Source organism: Trachypithecus francoisi, unplaced genomic scaffold (genome assembly GCF_009764315.1).
Source record: "Trachypithecus francoisi isolate TF-2019V2 unplaced genomic scaffold, Tfra_2.0 Lachesis_group7, whole genome shotgun sequence".
NCBI lineage: Eukaryota > Metazoa > Chordata > Mammalia > Primates > Cercopithecidae > Trachypithecus > Trachypithecus francoisi.
In genome coordinates, this window is record NW_022681472.1 from 78,011,356 (window position 1) to 78,032,987 (window position 21,632).

At 38.6% G+C, this 21,632-nt stretch overlaps 1 protein-coding gene across 12 annotated transcripts in view; it reads left to right on the plus strand.

Annotated features, from left to right (window-relative positions):
- TBC1D31 (TBC1 domain family member 31) overlaps positions 1–21,632 on the plus strand; it is an 82,139-nt gene that overhangs the window by 31,635 nt on the left and 28,872 nt on the right. For all 12 annotated transcript variants that reach the window (XM_033203250.1, XM_033203251.1, XM_033203257.1 and 9 more), the window contains 4 exons: positions 4,065–4,241; positions 8,407–8,486; positions 8,564–8,710; positions 20,075–20,208. In XM_033203250.1, coding sequence (XP_033059141.1) covers positions 4,065–4,241; positions 8,407–8,486; positions 8,564–8,710; positions 20,075–20,208 — 538 coding nt within the window. The remainder of the gene's footprint in view (positions 1–4,064; positions 4,242–8,406; positions 8,487–8,563; positions 8,711–20,074; positions 20,209–21,632) is intronic.

Here is a 21,632-nt window from a genome sequence, read left to right on the forward strand (position 1 = left end):
GACTTCCTACGCCTTTATTTTCTAAATCCAGTCAATACTAAGTCATATAACTTGTTTTTTTTTTTTGAGACGGAGTTTTGTTCTTGTTACCCAGGCTGGAGTGCAATGGTGCGATCTCAGCTCACTGCAACCTCCACCTCCCGGGTTCAAGCGATTCTCCTGCCTCAGCCTCCTGTGTAGCTGGAATTACAGGCATGCGCCACCATGCCCAGCTAATTTTTGTATTTTTAGTAGGTATGGGGTTTCACCATGTTGGTCAGGCTGATCTCGAACTCCTGACCTCATGATCTGCCCACGTTGGCCTCCCAAAGTACTGGGATTACAGGCGTGAGCCTCCGCACCTGGCCTAACTTCTTAAATTTGAAATATCTATAAATGTGTTGTCTGTTCTCCACCTCTGTAATTGCTGTCCTTGTATTGGTCTTCATTAACTACTCTAGACTAACAGTAATTTAAATAAATATCTTAAACTCAGAGCCCTCAGTGCCTGCCCTGCCCGTCCTACCATATTCTAAAATAATTCATCATCATTTCTTAACTAATGCTACTTTAGTGGCTTCCTTCCTTCACCTGTTGAATTAAGTCCAGACTCTTCTGCCTGGCTGTCAGTGCTCTCTCTAATCTTGTCTACCTGTCTAACTTATTTCCTCAAACTTATAACTTCCCTCATTATCTCCATAGACACCATCCTTATTTCTGAATCTATTATCCACAGCATCCATTTCACTACAATGCACGCCTCTCTTCTCTTCTCTGGTTATCTAAAACTCCCCCAGCTAATCAGTCATGTTGTCCGTGTGTCTTCCAGTCTGGAATTGCACCTTGGTAGCTCTAACAGAGACTTTGATGATCACCTGGTCTAACCCTTTCATTTTACACAGGAAGAAGTTCATGCTCAAACTTAATCACACAGCGAATAACTAGCAGTTCTGGGTGTTCCAATTCTTCCAAGATCACATGAGATTGGGTGCATTTGGAGTAGCATTTGCCACCTTTTTTTATTCTAGAAAAAAGTTTGTGCCTCCTCCTTTTTGTTTTCTTTATCTTTTAAAAAATTATGCAAGCAGTGTCTTGTTGCAGAAAAAAATAAGAATACACAGAAGAGCAAATAGACAAATACAAATCACTGAACGTCTCACCATTCTCAGATGATTCTGATTTACACATTCCCAATTTCTTTTCTATGTGTATAAAGATATACAGTCACTCCTCATTATTTGTGCATTCTATACATGAGAATTCACCTACTCACTAAAATTGATTTGTAACTTCAAAATTAATACTTGCAGTGCTTTCATGGTCATTCAGGGACATGCACAGAGCAGTGAAATTTTGAGTCACTAGATACCCTTGTTCCCAGCTGAAGTCAAACGAGGCAACACTCTGTCTTATTTCAGCCCTCATAGTGTAAACAAGTATCCTTTTTGTGGTCTGCTTAATACCATTTTTTTTTTTAGCATTTTGAAGCTTTTTGTTAAGATTTTACTGTTTAAAGTGGTCCCTAAGCGTAGCTATTTATTGTTTTATTGAATTGCTATTTATTGAATTTATTGAAGTGCTATTTATTGTTTCTAAACACAGGCTGTGGCTTCCCTTATAGAGAAAATACGTGTGTTAGATTAAACTCATTCAGAAATGAGTTATAGTGCTATTAACTGTGAGTTCAATGATAAGGAATCAGCAATATGTATTAAATAAGATGTCTTTAAACAGAAACACACATGTATGTATGGATTGATTAATGAGGCTCTCAGGAACCTGATTCTGTGTTTCCCCTAGGAGCAGTATTTCAGTATTCACTAATTGAGTGTTCATGGTGACTTTATAGAACCACTGCAAATAGTGAGAATTAACTATACGTATATGTTTGTGTGTGTGTGCACGCACGTGTGTGTATGCATACTTGTCTCTAAACATATGGGATTATACTCTGCTGCTCTTTTGCCCTTTATATCATTATATATACTATATAAATATATTTTTACATTATATGTGCTATATATTAATACATTTTTAAAAATGTATTAATATCTGCTCTTACTGAGAGTTTTCAGCCTCTGAATAGTCAGTTTTACAGTACTAGCTAAACTTTCTTCTTTTTTTTTTTTTCGAGATGCAGTCTCACTCTGTCACCCAGGCTGGAGTGCAGTGGTATGATCTCGGCTCACCGCAGCCTCCGCCTCCCAGGTTCAAACAATTCTCCTGCCTCAGCTTCCCTAGTAGCTGGGATTATAGGCACGTGCCACCACACCTGGCTAATTTTTGTATTTTTAGTAGAGATGGGGTTTCACCATGTTGTCCAGACTGGTCTTGAACTCCTAACCTCGGTGATCCACCCGCCTTGGGCTCCCAAAGTGCTGGGATTACAGGCGTGAGCCACTGCATCTGGCCTTGCCAAACCTTCTTAATAGAGGCAGGCAGAGATCTGAGAAAAACTATAGTAAGAGTGAGTCATTGAGTTCCTTTCTGCTTGTTATCTGTTGAGCAAATTGAGATCACATGAATAGAAAAGCTAGCTTAGAAGTAGAATTATCTTTTTTATTTTTTGGACACATTCCCAGTACCATCAGTGTCTTATGGCTGTTCCAGGCTACATTAATGTTCAGCTCTATATTCTCTGTAAATCATAACTCACATTTGTCCCATTTTTGCCAGTTTTATTTTCTTGTCATTGGAAAATTTCTGTGGTATTGTGGTAATAGAGTAAATGAATTTTTTATTTATTTATTTATTTTTTTTTGAGACAGAGTCTTGCTCTGTTGCCCGGCTAGAGTGCAGTGGCCGGATCTCAGCTAACTGCAAGCTCCGCCTCCCGGGTTTACGCCATTCTCCTGCCTCAGCCTCCGGAGTAGCTGGGACTACAGGCGCCCGCCACCTCGCCCGGCTAGTTTTTTTGTATTTTTAGTAGAGACGGGGTTTCACCGTGTTAGCCAGGATGGTCTCGATCTCCTGACCTCGTGATCCGCCCGTCTCGGCCTCCCAAAGTGCTGGGATTACAGGCTTGAGCCACCGCGCCCGGCGAGTAAATGAATTCTTAAGTGTTGAAGGTTTAACACTACAAAGGCATGTCAAGTCAGGTCATATCTCAGGTTCTTTTTGGGAGGTTATACTTCATGGTAGAAGATAAGGCTCAAACAGGGGAAATTGTGACATTACAATGGAAATTTTAATAAAAATGTAGAAGAATGGATTGAAGTCAAAAAATAGTTTAAGGATATTAAAGATGGGTATATCATAAGTCAGACCACTATTAATCCCATCCTATAGATGAATTGAAGAATTGAATCATAAACTGTAAATGGTCATTGTATTTGAATTGTATTTAGAACTTAGAAAGCCTGAGTTACCTGATTTGCTCACTTCCTTTGAAGAAGGAAGATCTTTTATTTCAAAGAGAATATTATTTATGGAGAAAATGTTCTAGTGAGTAATGTTACTTTAAGTAAATTGAAGTTGTTCAGGTTTTTTTTCCCTATCTGATGGGCCCCATAAAAATGAAGGTATAGGTTCAAAGTCACATTGTCTGAACTGCTTAAGCTGTTGATACAATAAGGAACTAATAGTGATTGCTAAGCAGATTAAAACATTTAACCAAGGGATAGAGAGGCAGAGGTTCCATGCTTCTAGAAGAAAATCATTTGGCAGTTTCCTCTTAGAAATTTCACTTGACCCCAACGAATATTAGGGTACTTCTATCAGAATTCTAGAGGGCCATACCTCTAACTGTACCTTTTTTGCTGTAGGTAATAATCACCATACTAACTTCACCATGTATGTGTAAACATGATTTGGTATTAAATGATTTAAGGCCAGCTTTCAAGGAATAATTATATTTATTGCTATTGTTAATCATATATCTTTATTATGTTCTTCAAAAAGATTCAGTAGAAATTTGCTTTATTAGTCAAAGCAAATGTTCCTAGACATTTTACTTAGGTTTTTTGCCTGAAGAATAATTCTACATATTAAGGCATGTTATTAAAGCAAACTTTGAAAATCATATATTAACAGGCCTATCTTCCAAGGATATCCACTAGAATACATATATTTATCTTTCCATTTAGCCACCTCTGCCTTTAGTGAAAGTTATTGAAGATTTGCCCAAGAATAAACTGAGTTCCAGTGATCTTAAGATGAAAGTAACATCAGGAAGAGTTCAGCAGCCAGCAAAATCCAGGGGAAGCAAAATACAGACTAGAATATTAAAACAAGACCTGACTAGTGATTTTGAAAGTAAAAAGGTAAGAATATTTGGTAATTAAACTTTGTTTGTCATGACTCTGCTGTAGACAAGTCTTGTGATTTCTAAGCCATCACCACTCTTCCTTCTTGGGAATTAAAGAAAGAGAATAAATGAAGAGAATACAGTTGTAACTGAAATTATGCACAGGCTGGTCTCAATCCTGGCCTCAAGTGATCCTCCCACCTTGGCCTCTCAAAGTGCTGTGATTACAGGCATGAGCTGCCACACCCAGCCATATTACTTTGAGAAATAAAGAAAATATAGCTATTAATAGAGATGTTACATTATTTTCAAGGGATTTTAAAACTTTTTAATGACAAATATATACACACACATATACAAAGTACACATTAAGTATACAGCTCAGTGAACTTTCACAAAATGCACACACCATGTTACCAGCACCCGGATCAAAAACTGGAACACTACCATCAGCTTCTTGCTCCATTCTATGCTTTCTCTCCCTTACCCCCGCTCCCCACCCCAGAATAACTACTCAACTGATACACTGTAGATTAATTTAGTAAATACTGTCAGTTTTCCTAAGTGGTTGATTGAAAAGTAGTTGATTTACATTCCTACCAGCAGTATTTGAGAGTTCTAGTTGCTCCATATTCTCACTAATAATACCTGATATTTTTTCACATTGATTTTAATACAGTGTCCTTCCTTATCCATAGTTTTTTACTTTCCATGGTTTTGTTTACATGTAGTCAACTGTGATCCAAATATATTAAAAGGAAGATTTCAGAAATAAACAATTCATAAGTTTTAAATTGCACATCGTTCTGAGTAGCATGACAAAATCTCCTGCCATCTTGTTCTGTTCCACCTGGCACATGAATCATCATTTTGTCTAGCATAGTCACTCAGTAGCCTCTTGGTTATCAGATCTACTGTCACAGTATCACAGTGCTTGTGTTCCAGTAACCCTTATTTTACTTAAAAAACTTCTGTAGAGCACAAAAGTACTGATACTGACATATTGTCAGAATTGTGCTATTTTATTATTAGTTATGATTGTTAATCTATTGTTGTGCCTAATTTATAAATTAAACTTTATTACAGGTATGTATATATAGGGGAAAACATGATATATTTAGGGTTCAGTGTTATCTGAGGTTTCAGGCATCCACTAGGGATCTTGGAACATTTCCTCCTCAAATAAGTAGGGACTGCTGTAACTTCTTTTTTCTTTAAGCATTTTTTAATTGTAAAACTTGCAGCACAGAAGAGTGTCTAAAACAGATTACAACTTAATGAAAAGTAAAAAAAGATTACATATGTATCCTGTGTCGGGTGGCTGCAAGACCATCCTTAGGTTTGGTGGTTTATTAGGACTCAGCGTGTAGTCATATTCATAGCTATAATATATGAAAGTGAAAGGATGCAAAGCAAAATCAGCAAAGGGAAAAGACACATGAGGTGAAGTCCAGAAGAAACCGGGCACAAGCTTCCAGAAATCTTCTCCCACTGGAATCACAGGACATCCTTGATTCCTCCGTCAATGAAGTGTGGCAATGCGTGTGAAGTATTGTCTATCAGGGAAATCTATTAGAGACCTGGTGCCCAGGACTTTTACTAGAGGCTGGTTCTGTAGGTACCCTGTTTTAACAGGTTTCAAATTTCAGACTCCTAGAAGGAAGGGCATTCAGCATAAACCACATTGTACAAACAGTTTAAACACAATGAGCTACTCTTTTTTGGTTCTGGGGGTAATGAGAACTCTCCTGAAATTCAACTTCTAGGCACCAGCCAAAGGCCGACCTTGCAAGTAAGTCTTCTAAGGGTAGCAGGCTCAGACCAGCTTGTGTTCACTTTTTTCTGCACATACCCGTTTCCACATGAAGAAATAAGAGCATTACCAGTAGCTTTGGAGCCCCCTGTCTGCTTATCCCCCATCACATTTTTCTCCCTACCCCATATATATAACCATTGTCCTCACTTTTGTGTTAATTATGCCCTTGATTTTCTTTATAGTTTTATAACCTCTTCATGTAACTTTAAACAAAAGATTATTTCTTTAAAGAAAAAAACTGAATAGCAGACACAAGCCAAGTCTAGTTGTGTAAAGATTTGGGCAATATTGCTCCTATTTAATGAATCTTTATTGCAAAGATAAGCTGAATGGTATCTCTGAGATATTCTGGCTTCAGAGTTTACAGGACCTTTTCTGGGAAAACTGGTAGGAATGGTCATGAGTAACTTTGGGAATTAAAAGGCTCATCATGTCAGGGTATCTGGCAGCATTGTAGTGTGGATCAAATCTGGATATCCTGCAGAAATATGTTGAGGAATGGAGCTGCTTCTGAGGAAACCATTGCCAGCTCTAAGAAGTAGGTCAAAGTAGAACACTTCGCCGGGCGCGGTGGCTCAAGCCTGTAATCCCAGCACTTTGGGAGGCTGAGACAGGCGGATCACGAGGTCAGGAGTTCGAGACCATCCTGGCTAACACGGTGAAACCCCGTCTCTACTAAAAAATACAAAAAGCTAGCCGGGCGAGGTGGCTGGCGCCTGTAGTCCCAGCTACTCGGGAGGCTGAGGCAGGAGAATGGCATAAACCCGGGAGGCGGAGCTTGCAGTTAGCTGAGATCCGGCCACTGCACTCCAGCCCAGGCGACAGAGCGAGACTCCGTCTCAAAAAAAAAAAAAAAAAAAGAACACTTCAATGGGGTGAAGTGCAAGTCCTCAACTCATCTTTGCATTAGCACGTGGAAAGGAAAGAAGGAACTTTATCAGCTCATGGTCAAGAACAGATCAAATTGAGGCCAAACTCTCCAGGGCACATTTCCTTTGTTTAAAAAGAGGCTTCAGTGGCAGCAGGTATCTTGCTGACGAAGGCAGTCTTCCTGGATCATACTGCTCTCATTTGCTCTGGTTGCCCTCTAGACCTTTAACATGGCTCTCAAGTATCTTCATTCACCATCATCTTGGGTTTTCCCTTCACCCTTCTCTTATATCGGACTACCTGTTTCTTGTGGTAAAAAGAGCACTAAACTCAATCAGAAAGTCTGGCTTCGAGTCTTGAGCCAAGATTTAGCAGATTTGTGACCATAAGCAATTTACCAAACTTCTCATTTTCTCAAGTAAAGGAAGACATTTCATCTGTTTGATAGAGTTGTTAGATCCAGTTGAGATAATATGTGAAAACAGCTTTATAATCCTAAATTCTATACAATATTTTTTATTAAGATAAAAATTGGCTTAAATGTCTTAGATATAAGGGATTATCAGCAGGAGCTGATGTCTGTTGGGATAAAATGATGTACTCCCGCATGTTTTTCTGCCAGACCTTTCCTTGATGCTTCAATGTTAGCAATTGCCTAGAATTTTGAGGAAAGAGAGATGGGGGAGGAGCTGTCAGAATGGATTGCTCTTGATGCAAGGGTCAGCAGATGACAGCCCATGGGCCTAATTCAGCTATTCAAGCTAAGAATGCTTTGTGCATTTTTAAGTGGTTATATATAAATATATGATCTTGATTTTTCTTCTTGGCCCACAAAACCTAAAATATTTACTAACTGGCCTTTATTAGTCCTTTTTCACACTGCTATAAAGAATACTACCTGAGACTGGGCAATTTCTAAAGAAAGGAGGATTAATTGACTCACAGTTCCACATGGCTGTGGAGGCCTCTGGAAACTGACAACCATGGCAGAAGCTGAAGGGGAAGTGAACACCCTCTTCCCAAGGCAGCGGGAGGAGAGAGAGGAATATGTGGAGGAGGGACTGTCAAACACTTACGGAACCATCAGATCTCGTGAGAACTCACTATCATGAGAACAGCATGGGGGAACTACCCCCACGATCCAGTCACCTCCCTCCAGGTCCCTCCTTCAACAGTGGGGATTGTGGGGATTATAATTCAAGATGAGATTTGAGATTTGGGTGGGGACACAGAGCCAAACCACATCATGGCCCTTTACAGAAAAAGTTTGTCAAGCTCGTTTAGGGAAGGTACTATATCGTGAACTTTATTGGCTATGTGTATGCATGCTCAAGAGAGGGAGAGAGGGGAGTGGGGAAAAGACCTCTAATACACAAATATGTCTTACTATGTGTTGTTTTCTAAAGTTGGAAAGTACTGTGGACTAGATTACCATTTGTCACCTTTTCAGTTTTAATGATCACGTCATTTATTAATACTATCTTTTTCTTTATAGAACGAGTTACCAGATGGATTAAACAAAAAGCGTTTACAAATCTTATTAAAAGGCTACGGTGAATATCCAACAAAATACAGGTACCATGTAAATTCTGTATGATACATCCATTTTACTCAAAAACAATTTGGGGGGTTAAAATATATTTTTATTTCAGAATGTTCATTTGGCGCTCTCTGCTGCAACTGCCTGAAAATCATACGGCATTTAGTAGCCTCATAGATAAGGGGACTCATGTGACATTCCTCAACCTTCAGAAGAAATACCCCATCAAAAGTAGGAAACTACTCAGAGTATTACAGAGGTATGTTCTGTATATTGCAGCAACGTGTATGAGACCTGTAACTAATAACTGCAATGTTTTAAAATCTTCTGTTTATAAGATATTGTTTTGTCGGTTTGATTATCCTTATGTGATATGTTGGTTTAGTTTTAAAAATGTACATACACATATATTACATGTGAATATTAGTTTGCGTCATGTTCTAGAAAATAGGACTCTTTCAGATTAATCTAAAAGAACATCCCAGCACTTTGGGAGGCCAAGGCAGGCAGATCAGCTGAGCTCAGGAGTTGGAGACCAGCCTGGCCATCATGTGAAATCTATGTCTACTAAAAATACAAAAATTAGCTGGGTATGGTGGTGGGCACCTATAATCTCAGCTACTTGGGAGGCTGAGGCAGGGAGAATCGCTTGAACCCGGGAGGCAGAGGTTGCACTGAGCTGAGATTGCGCCACTGTACTCTAGCCTGGGCGACAGGGCAAGACTCCGTCTCAAAAAAAGAACAAAGAGGCATAGTGGAAAGAGCTTTGAATTTGAAGGCAAAAGACCTAGTTTTGAATTCTTATTCTACCACTTAATTATTGTGATGTAGGATGTGTTATTTTACTTCTTAGCCTTAATTTTTTTATCGAAAAGTTGGAGTAATAACACCAACATCATAAGACTATTGGGAAAATGAGATAAGAATCTCTTTGAGAATGCACATGCTAGAGTCCATTCCTAGGAAGCATCCAGTAAATGTTAATAATAACAGTAGCTCATCCTTTAACATGCTTTTCATGTGTTAGGCACATTTAACTTATTTTGTAGGTAAAGAAACTCAGGCATAGAGAGACTAGGAAATATGATCAAATCACAGCAGTGAGAGAGCTAAGATTAAGCCCAGGTTCCAGAGTTGAAGACGTTTTTCAAAAATAATTTTTATTATGAAAAATTTCAAGCATGAATAAAAAATAATGTAACAAATATCCCCATGCCCATCATCCAGCTTCAGCAATTGCCAACTCATAGCCAATCATGTTGGGTGAATATTCCCGCTCACTCTACACCCCACATCCCAACATACGCACACTCCCCCTGCTGAATACATACATATGTATCCCTAAGGGATAAGGACTCTTTTTCTTTAACATAAGTACACTACCATACTCACACACAAAAGAAGAATTAATAATTCTTCATTATGTTCAGATATTCAATCAGCACTCCTCTGATTGTCTTAAAAATTTTTCTTATGTAAACTTGTTCAAATCAGGGTTCAAACAACATGGACACATTACATTTGGTTGATATGCCACGGAGATTAATCTATAGACTCTGATACCTGTTTTTTTTCTTACAATGTATTTGTTGGAAAAAACTAGGTCATTTAACCTGTATGGCCCTCTAAGTTCTGGATTTTGCTGATTTTCTTTCATAGTGTTGTTTAACATGTGTCTCTTTCTCCTGAATTTACTATAAACTGACAGTTAGAGCTGGGGCTTGATCTGAGTGAAGGTTTTTATTTCCACCCTTTGGTATTTGTTTCTTTGGCTTGAAAGAAAACTTCCTAGGTGGTTTTATGTGCTTCTGTTAGGCGGATTATAATTCATACCTGGCTGTCTCTCCTTTGGCGATGGTTTTGTCCATTGATGATTATTGCCTAGATCCATTATTTCACCAGAGATTATCTAAACAGTGATAATATAATTCTACTCCTTCTCATTTTATAAACCGGGAAATTTCTCCAAAGAAAAAGTTCTTAGGATCAGCTATTTGGTTACTGGAAGAGACAACCCATGTAGGAAAGGCACGTTAAATGCTTGGTAATCTTTTTTTTTGTAACAGTTTTCAGAATAGTGGACTGATTACCTTGGAGCTCCCCAGAATGATCAGTGTATTGATTATGAACTCAGATGGAACATAGAGGCCTTTTCAGTGCATAGAACCAGGAGTTCATACTAATATTTTCAATTCAGATTTAAGATTACAAATTTGCATAACTTCTTTGATTTTATATTTGTATCTTTTTTCTTATGCTAAAAATCTTGATTTCTAACAGCATTGACATAATTCCTTATTTTCTTTAACACACATGCACACACACACAGTCACACAATGGTTTTTAAACTCCGTAATGTATGCTATATAATAAAAACTATGTAACTATAAATAATAACAATGTGAATATTATGATTATTGAAAGCAGTCCAAAATATCTTTTATAGTTCTTTTTGTCCTTAGGTTCTATCCCACTAGGCATATATAATCAAATTATTGTTTTCATTTTTGTTTTTGTGTTTTGAGACAGGGCCTCGTTCTGTCACCCAGGCTGAAGTGCAATGGCATAATCATAGCTAACTGTAACCTCGAACTCCTGGGCTCAAACGATCCTCCCACCTTAGCCTCCCAAGTAGCTGCTACAGGTGTGCACCACCATGCCTGGCGAGTTTATCTTTTTTTAAGTAGAAATGAAGTCTTACTATGTGGCCCAGGCTCACCTGGAACTCCTGGGCTCAAGTGATCCTTCTGCCTCTACCACCAATGTATTCGTATTAATGGATTGGTATTGCAGGTGTCAGCCACCACACCCAGCCCAAATTATTGTTTTAAAATGACTTGAAATAACTCCTCTTCATATGATAATGCCACTAACTCACTACACAGGTTAATTTGTTTCATTTGTTTTCAGTTTTTTGAAAAATTTTTGTATTTAATTTAATTTGTTTTATACTTTTATAAAACATTTACATGTTTCTAAATCAAATCTACAAAATAAGGTACATTCAGAACAGGCTGACTTCCGTTTCCTTTGTCCTGTTACTTCTCCTCCCAATAAGTCATCCTTTTAGTGAACATCTTATTTGTATTTACAAATATGTTTGTATTTACTGTCTTAGGTAAATGGTTGTATACTATTACACTTTTCTGTACTCTGATTTTTAAATTTGACAACATATTCTAGATATCATCTTAAAGCAATGTAGAGAAATATTCATCTTTTTTTTATAGCTGCATTGTGCACCATGGTGCAAATGCACCATTATTTATTTGGCCTGTCCCTTATTAATGATCATGTAGATTGTTTTCAATCTTCTGCTGTCACAAGCATGCTGCATTAATTAGTTTGGCCCATAAGTCTTTTTCTATTAAGTGTATCTTTGGAATAGATTCAAAATTTTAGATGCTAAGACAAAGGGTAAATACATAATATGCTGTCCTTTTTAATTGGAGAAAACATCAGATAACTTTGTTAAGAGATAACTTAGAGATGGAAATTTGCTTAATTTTTCTATTTGGTCTTCACACTTACTATACTTCCTGTCAGTGTATAAGATAACATCAGTGCTCAGACGTTTGTCAAAATACCAGTGTAGACCATCAGTGCCTTGCCTTTGCTTTTTAGGTTCATATTCTAGGTTGAGAACAGTAAATATTTTGGTTAGAAAGTGAAGTCTCTCATCAGATGCTGAAGAAATTAAAAGAGGAGAGTACATTACTTCAAAAATGATGATTTTGTGCATTCTTCTGAAATAATCAATTTCCTGAGTTCAGAGGACAAGGTAGAAAACATTTTCTCCTGTTGACCCCCTCACTGTAGGAAATGAAGTACTGATTTTATCAATAAGTAAAAGTTACTCAAGTAACTGTTTAAGGTATCTAAAATTTCTTATAATTTTTGCAGATTCTAGGATTTTAGACTTTCTAAATTATGAATGTTTTTCTTCAGTACTTGTTGACGCTTCTTCCTTATCCCCAGTAGCACAACTCAAAAACAGAATATTTTAGGAGTTTTTCACTCTTTCATTAAGTTCTGTTCACAGTCACATTAATAACGAATGAATTTAATTATTATACTGCTCTGCTTTTTGGGAAAGAGTGAGGTAACACTTTTAATATCATAGTGTAAGCTATAAATTTCATTAAAAATTCAAATTATCAGAGAAATAATTTTGATTTCTACCTAATACAGTGTATACATGGGGACCTTCTTGAGATGTATTTTCCAAAAGATCTTCCTACAGTGACAAGAGGTTGCTCATATCATTTGAGGTTCCTCATAAAATGTAATAAGATGTTATGCTTTATATACTTATATGCCTACTAGTACATTTACAATTAAAGTTACCATTGTAACTCTAATTCTATGTATGTGTACTTCAAATTATAATCCTAATTTAGTTAAGGCTTCACAGCAATTTTTTTGTTGTTTCTTAAATTTGTTTTTCTAAATTTTTAAATTTAAATTTTACATTTCTGTTTCTACTAAAATTCAAAATTGTGACTTAGCAAAAGGGAGGGATTATTCCACATTAAAAGAGACAGAGATTTAAGGGAGATAACCAAATTCAATGAGTGACCCTTTTTTTTCTGCTACAAAAATGGATCAATGAGTGAGTCTTGCTCAGACAACTGGGGAAATTTGAGTCTTGCGTGATTATGAAACAATACTACAAAACAATTGTTAATTTTATTTACATTACAGTGGTGGTGTGACTGTTTTGTTTTTTCTAAGACCACCAGAGCGGGCGCAAAGGAACCAGCGACTAGGCAAGGGTAGGAGCAAAACTGCAAGTTTATTTTGGTCACCTAGCTTCAGGGGAAGAAGGTGGGTAAGGAGAGGTCTGTTGGCCTCCGGCAAATGAGGCCCACAGAGTTCTCCATGCTGCCCTCGGACGGAGTTCCGACAGTCCCGACCGCAGTGGGGAAGCTGGGAAGTCCGCGCGTGGCACTGGTCTGGAGCGGCTTTTCTGGGAGTGGGAGGGCGATAGGCGGGGCACGGGCGTGTCCGGGCGCGTTCCGCAGGTGCGACCAGGTAAATCTTGGTCTCTTCAGATTGACGTCACCTGGCGCATGCCCAGTTGGTCTGCACCTTCCCGGGCGTCGGCTGCATTTTTGCGTGCGCGGGAACAGTTGGGGGGGATGAAGAACCCGGAAGTGCGCCATCTTGCCTCCGTTCGTCCAAACAGTGACTATATAAGAAAATCATCCCTCCCCCACTTTTTTAAAGAGTTGTAATTGTAGACTTCTGTATTAAAGAGGAAAGTGGCATGATGTCGGGGATCTTCTTTTCAATAATCTCCCCAGGCCGGGTGCGGTGGCTCATGCTTGTAATCCCAGCACTTTGGGAGGCTGAGACGGGCGGATCACGAGGTCAGGAAATCGAGACCATCCTGGCTAACACGGTGAAACCCCGTCTCTACTAAAAATGCAAAAAATGAGCCAGGTGTGGTGGCGGACGCCTGTAGTCGCAGCTACTTGGGAAGCTGAGGCAGGAGAATGGCGTGAACCCAGAAGGCGGAGCTTGAAGTGAGCCGAGATCACACCACTGCACTCCAGCCTGGGCGACTGAGCGAGACTGTCTCAAAAAAAAAAAAAAAAAAAAACAATAATCTAGCCAAAAATTGAGGGGTTGTAGTCAATGAAAGAAGTATAATAAAACATGGATTTATTGTTGGAGCCAGGCTTATGGGGCTTGATTGTGCTTTCTAGTTTTATATATGTTTGGAATTTTTTGTGGTAGTTTTTTGTTGTTGTTTTCTGTTCGTTTGTTTTTGAGACGGAGTTTGCACTCTGCTGCCCAGACTGAAGTGCAGCGGTGCCATCTTGGCTCACTGTAACCTCTGCCTCCCAGGTTCAAGTGATTCTCCTGCTTCAGCCTCCAGAGTAGCTAGGACTACAGGCATCCCCCACCACACCTGGCTAATTTTTTGTGTTTTCAATAGAGACAGGGTTTCACCAAGTTTACCAGGCTGGTCTCGAATTCCTGACCGCAGGTGATCTGCTCACCTCGGCCTCCCAAAGTGCTGGGATTACAGGTGTGAGTCATTGCGCCCGGCCTGTGATACAGTATTTTTAAAAGTAACTTTAAAGTATTCATTTTAAATGGCAAAAAGAATATACCTTCTTCGTAAAATAATTCAAACAGTACAGAAGGTTATAAAGAAAAAATCAGCACCTCTTCCAGCCCCAATTTGACTTGCTAGAGCTAATTGTTTGGTTTACTTTGGTAAGATATTTTTGTGTGTATATAATGCAAAAGTATTCACATACATTTAACAAAAATGGAATCATACTATACATACTATTTTGCTGCTTATCTTCCTTTTTACTTTCAAGTCTATCATGGCCCTCCTTCTCTCAGTATATGTAGGTTTACGTCCTTCTAAAAAATGCACATGGATGGACGTTTCAGGATTTAAGTCTTCATCTTGTTCATTGACATTTAGGTTATTTTACGTTTATTTGCTTTTCAGACAATATTATAATAAATACCCTCATCAATATCCTGTGTGAATATTTTTGTATAGACTTCTAGAATTTAAACTACTAGGTCAAATCATTCATTTATTCTCTCTCTCTCAGAAAATTCTGCCAACCTTGAGAAATGCCAGTGTTACTGTTTTCACCGACACTGGATTTTATCAGTCTTTATTTGTTGCCAGTCTGAGAGTCAGTCAAAAGATGGCAACTCACTGTCGAATATGTAACTTCTGTAATTATGAAAGTACTATCCTTTGGAAAACATGTTCTTGTATTTAGGTTGATTTTCTAGCCCTTCCAATAATGGATTTACTTACATTCTCTGGAATTCCATTTCCTAGGCTCGGTAATGATGCTAATCCCTCCCTCCTGGGGTTGTTCTGAGTATTGTCTCGAATAATAAAAGATGTCTGAAATAGCTTATTAATTCCATTAACTATATTAGTTCTCTATTGCCGCTATAACAAATTACCACATATGTAGTGGCTTAAAAACAACACAAATTTATCCTTAGAGTTTGGTAGGCAGAAATTCACCATGGGTTGGATCTCACTGGGCTAAAATCAGAGTGTCAGCAGGTCCACATTCCTTTCTAGAGGCTCTGAGGAGAATCCTTTGCCTTGCCTTATCCAGCTTCTGCAAGTTTCCCATATTTCATGACTCAGGCCCACCTTCTCTGTCTTCAAAGCGCCTCTCTGACCATTCCTCTGTAGTCATATCTCCCTCTGACCACAGCCAGGAAGGGGTTCTTTGATATTAAGGACCTATGTGATTAGATTGGACCTACCCAGGTAGTCCAGAATAAATGCCCTCACCCCAAGGTGCTTAACTTAATCATATCTGCAAAATCCCATGTAAAATAATATCTTCATGGATTACAGGGATTAGAGCATGGACATCTTTTGGGGAGGGGGGCAATTTGCATTATTCTGCTTGCCACATTAACTATAAAGTATACTTCTCAGAAAAATAATTTATATTTAAACAGTAATGAGAGGGAATTAGCCTTAAATATTAAAAGCTATTATAAAGCATTGAAATTGTTGCTGACATATAAATAGATATGCAGAGTCTAACAATAGACCCAGCTACATTCAAAAATTGACTTATTTTTAAAGGTGTCATTTCAAAGTAATGAAGAAAAGGGGGGTTATTTAGTAAATGACATGGAATAACTAGCTAGCTGTCTAGAAAAAGTTGAAAGCATACCTCATATCTTACACCATATAAATTCTGTTTGAACTAAAGATTCAGTTACTTTTTAAAAAAACAGAACCATCAAAGTATTAGAAATAAATGTGGAGTTAGCAAGTCTGAAACTACTTTATGTGTAGAAGCCACTTTTTGTATACAAATAGCTAAACAGAGATGAGAGCCAGGTTTCTTACTCTCAGAGAAAGAAGATAAATAAGCACAAGGACTAGAATGAATCTTGCAGTAGTTGATTGGAATTGATAGTGTTAGTTCTTAACATATATGCAGATGAATAGACACAGAAAGAAATATAGATATGTATGTGTGCAGGAGTTAGTATACATGCATATATTTCCGAGCTCTGTCCACCGAGAAGGCCTAGCAATGACACCCTGGTAACAGTAAGTGCACCTACTAGTGTGGGGAAAATACAAGATGAACCTGAAGCATCTTTTAGTGCCATAAAGTAAGGAAGTGCTCAGAAAGGATGGGCATGTCAAAAGGGCACATGACTCAACCTAAAAGTTTCCAGTGACCAAAGCTGGAACAATTTGAGGAACAGAATAAATAACAATCAATTATAACTTGTAGAATAAAATAAATATCCATGAGTTCATCCTGACATAAATAATTGAATAAATAAAGATATAAATGAGGGAGAAGGGACAGTTCTAACAAATATAGAAGGAATTAGAGAAATAGAAAATCACCATTGGGACACCGCAGTGATCATTGTTGGAGGCAAGATCCAACAATTGATGCTAAAATTACTGGACAAAAGTTCTAGGAGTGCCCGGGCACGGTGGCTCACACCAGCAATCCCAGCACTTTGGGAGGTCAAGATGGGTGGATCACCTGAGGTCAGAAGTTAGAGACCAGCCTGGCCAACATGATGAAACCCTGTCTCTATTAAAAATGCAAAACTTAGCTGGGCATGGTGGCGTGCACCTGTAATCCCAGCTACTCGGGAGGCTGAGGCAGGAGAATCGCTTGAACCTGGGAGGTGGAGGTTGCAGTGAGCCAAGATCACGCCACTGCACTCGACCTGGGTTAAAGAGTGAGAGTCTGTCTCAAAAAAAAAAAAAAATTCTAGGATTAACAGGATATTTGCATAGTCTTAAAATATCTCCTCCAAGATGGTTATTAATGGCAAATGGAAAAATAGTAATTTTATAATAAACTCAGCAGACACCAGCTTAAGCAAGTAAGCACATTTAAAATCACTAGTACACCAGGTGTAGTGGCTCATGCATGTAATCCCAGCACTTTGAGTGGCCGAGGTGGGCCTATCACTTGCCCAGGAGTTCGAGACCAGCCTGGGAAACATGGCAGAAACCCATCTCTACAAAAAATTTTAACAAATTAATTGAGCATGGTGGCACACACCTGTAGTCCTAGCTACTTGTGACTGAAATGGAAGGATTCCTTGAACTTGGAGATTCAAGGCTTCAGTGAGCCATGATAGCACCACTACACTCCAGCCTGGGCAACAGAGTGAGAACCTGTCTCAAAAATTAAATAAATAAAATTACCAGTAATAAGACGTCAATATGATGCGCACCACTTTTGTGAAATTCTTGCCAAAAATATGTAACCTCATATAAGTATCAGACAAACCCAAATTGAGGAACAATCTAGAAAATAACTGATATTCCTCAAAAATGGCATTGTCATGAAAAATAAGGAAAGACTAAGGAACTCTCACATTGGAAGAAACTACAGAGACAAAACAAATGTAATGTTGAATCTGGGGTTGGTGAAATGAAAGAAATAACAGAAAAATGATATCAGTGTAAAAAATGGTAAAATCTGAGTAAAGTCCATAATTTAGTGAATAGCATCGTGCCAGTGTCAATTTCTTAGTACTGATAATGGTACTATGTGCAAGATGTTAACATTAGGGGAATTTAGGTCAAAGGTATACAAGAACTCTACTATTTTTGCAGGATTTTTTTTGTAAATCTAAAATGATTTCAAAACAAAAAATTTAAAAAAGGAAATTAACAGTAAAGGTATTAGAAGTACATGTGAGAGAATTATAATCCCAGAGTAATAAAGGCCTTTCCAAGTATGACGTATCTAGAAGAGGTTGATAAGAATAAAAATCTCTACATGTGAAAATAATTCCCAAAACAAAGACTCGTGTAAAACTGAAAAAAACATATGCAAAACATGACAAATGAAAGGCTGGTTTCTTTAATGTGTAAAGCACCTATATAAATAAACATGTAAAGGACCAGCCAGTAAAAATGGATAAACAATTTCACGTACAGTTCACAGTGGTAAAATGGTTCTTTTTATTTATTTTTGGTTTTTTGTGTGTTTTTTAGAGACAGGATCTTGCTCTGTCACCCAGGTTGGAGTGCAGTGATGTGACCATAGTTCACGCAGCCACAAAATCCTGGACTCAGGCAATCCCCTTGCCTCAGTCTCCTGAGTAGTAGGCGTGTGCCACCAAACCTGGCTAATTTTTAAAAATTTTTTGTAGAGATGAGGTCTCGCTCTGTTGTCCAGGTTGGTCTCAAACTCCTGGGCTTAAGCATTCCTCCTGCCTCAACCCCCCAAAATGTTGGGATTACATGCATGAGTCACTGTGCCCAGCCTAGAAGTGGTTCTTAAACATGAAAAGATGCTTAATCTTTCTCATAGAAAGAGTAATGCCAATTGCAACTACACTGAAGTACCATTTCTCACCTAGATTAAAGGTTTTTTAAAAAATGGTTGATAATATGCTGGCAAGAGTATGAAAAACAGGCATCCCTTTAGGCGAGTCATAGGAATGTAAGTAGACACTTTTTGTGGGGGCTGATTTGGCACTGACTTTCGAAATTACAAAGGCACGTATTCTTTTTTTTTTTTTTTGAGGCGGAGTCTCGCTCTGTCGCCCAGGCTGGAGTGCAGTGGCGCAATCTCGGCTCACTGCAAGCTCCGCCTCCCGGGTTCACGCCATTCTCCTGCCTCAGCCTCCCCAGTAGCTGGGACTACAGGCGCCCGCCATCTCGCCCGGCTAGTTTTTTTTTTGTATTTTTAGTAGAGACGGGGTTTCACCATGTTAGCCAGGATGGTCTCGATCTCCTGACCTCGTGATCCGCCCGTCTCGGCCTCCCAAAGTGCTGGGATTACAGGCTTGAGCCACCGCGCCCGGCCGGCACGTATTCTTGACTCAGCAGTTCCACTTTAGGAATTTCCAAGTCTGTATTCTCATGCGAAGAATGACACACACTGTATGGTACATACAGTGGCATTAAGCACAGCACTGCTTATAAAAGACTGAAAGCAAATGCCCTACAATAGAGATCATGTTAAAGAAATGAAGGTGGCTGGGCACAGTGGCTCACGCCTCTAATCCAAGCACTTTGGGAAGCTGAGGCGGGAAGATTGCTTGAGCCCAGGAGTTTGAGACCAGCGTGGGTAATATAGTGAGACCCTGTCTCTATCCACAAAAAAGATTAGCCAGACATAGTGGCATACATACACCTGTAGGCCCACCTACTCAGGAGATGGAGGCAGGAGGACCACTTGGGCCTAGGAGTTTGAGGCTGCAGTGAGCCATGATTATGCCACTGCATTCCAGCCTGGGTGACAGAGCGAGGCCCTGTGTCAGGAACACAAAAGAAAAAGAAGAAATGAAGGTGTATGGGTACAAAGCTATCGTATCCATCTGTAAAATGTTGTAAGGAAGTTCTGCATATACTGATATAAACTATTTCCAAGATACCATTAATCGAAAAATGCAAAGTACAGAACAATTTTTATAGTATACTACCATTTATGGTTTTTTAAGAAAGGATTTCTGTTTGTAACAGTGATTACTTTTGGAGAGGTGAACTAGATGATAGGGGTACACGGAAGAATTTTCACCAAATATACTTTTTGTATCAAATTTTTATCATGTGAATATGTTATTTATTCAAATAAATTTTAATACTAAGTTATTTTATTCACAGAACCTTATCTGCATTAGCTCACTGGTCTGTCATTTTTAGTGACACACCGTATCTTCCACTCTTGGCATTTCCATTCGTAAAATTATTCCAGAACAACCAACTCATCTGTTTTGAAGTTATTGCTACTCTCATAAGTAAGTAAATAAGTATGAGATCAAGAATGGATTCTTATACATTTTCCTGATGTCTTTGCACCTTTGCAACATTTAACAATTCTAGATGTCTCTACTTTTAGGTCACGAAAGTGTGAAACACTAAGGTATCAAACATAAAATAGACAATTGAAGCATTTATATGTAAACCTTTTTATTTAGAAGAAAATTTGGATAGTTAAGTTTTAAAAGATATTACAGACTGGATTTAGATAGTAAGAATGAAGCAGATCCTTCACTTACTGAAAGACAGTTACTCTTCATAGAACTGTTATAATTATAAAGCATTGCCACTCAGGAGGCTGAGGCAGGAGAATCACTTGGACCCGGGAGGCAGAGGCTGCAGTGAGCTGAGATTGCTCTACTGCACTCCAGCCTGGACAAGACAGAGTGAGATCCCATCTCAAAAAATAATAATAATAATAATTTATTGTCTGCATAATCTGCATAATATAGTATTTCCTCTTACAGATATATCATTTATGTATTCCACAACTGCAAGAATTTTATTTTTCTAATTTTTCCATATACTTTCAAAGCAGTTTCTTGTTGTTGTACTACTTTTACTTCATGTTATATATATTTCCCTTATTTTTATAAATTTCAGAAACAGTTTTATTGGCTATTATTACATAATGTGCATGTACTAGTTTAATCTTCTTGGATATTTAGATTGTTTCTAATTTTAACCTCTTTTTTTCTAAGACGGGAGTCTCACTCTGTCACCTAGGCTGGAGTGCAGTAGTGCTATCTCGGCTCACTGCAACCTCCACCTCCTGGGTTCATGTAATTCTCCTGCCTCAGCCTCCTGAGTAGCTGGGATTACAGGCACCTGCCACACACGCCTAGCTAATTTTTGTATTTTTTTAGTAGAGACAGAGTTTCACCACATTGGCCAAGCTGGTGTCGAACTGCTGACCCCAAGTGATCTGCCCACCTCGGCCTCCCAAAGTGCTGGGATTACAGACGTGAGCCACCCCCTGCACCCGGCATTTTATCTATTAAAAGTAACACTGTTATAACTATCTTTGCATACAAACATAATAGTTTCCTTTGGGTAGATTCCCAGAATTGGTGTTAACAGGTCATAAAATGTGAATAATTGATTCCCCAAAAGGGTTGTCATGTGGTTTGGATGTGTGTCCTCTCCAAATGTCATGTTGAAATGTGATCCCTGATGTTGGAGGTGGGGCCTAGTAGGAGGTATTGGATCATGAGGGTGAATCATTCATAAATGGCTTAGCACCATTCTCTTGGTTGTAAGCGAGTTCTCGCTCAGTTAGTTCACACGAGATCCAGTGGTTTAAAAGAGTGTGGTACGACCTGCCCTGTGCTCTCCACTGGCACAGGTGCGAGTCTGATGGATACTGGGTGACTCTGCCTCACTGAGGAAAAAGAATGAAACA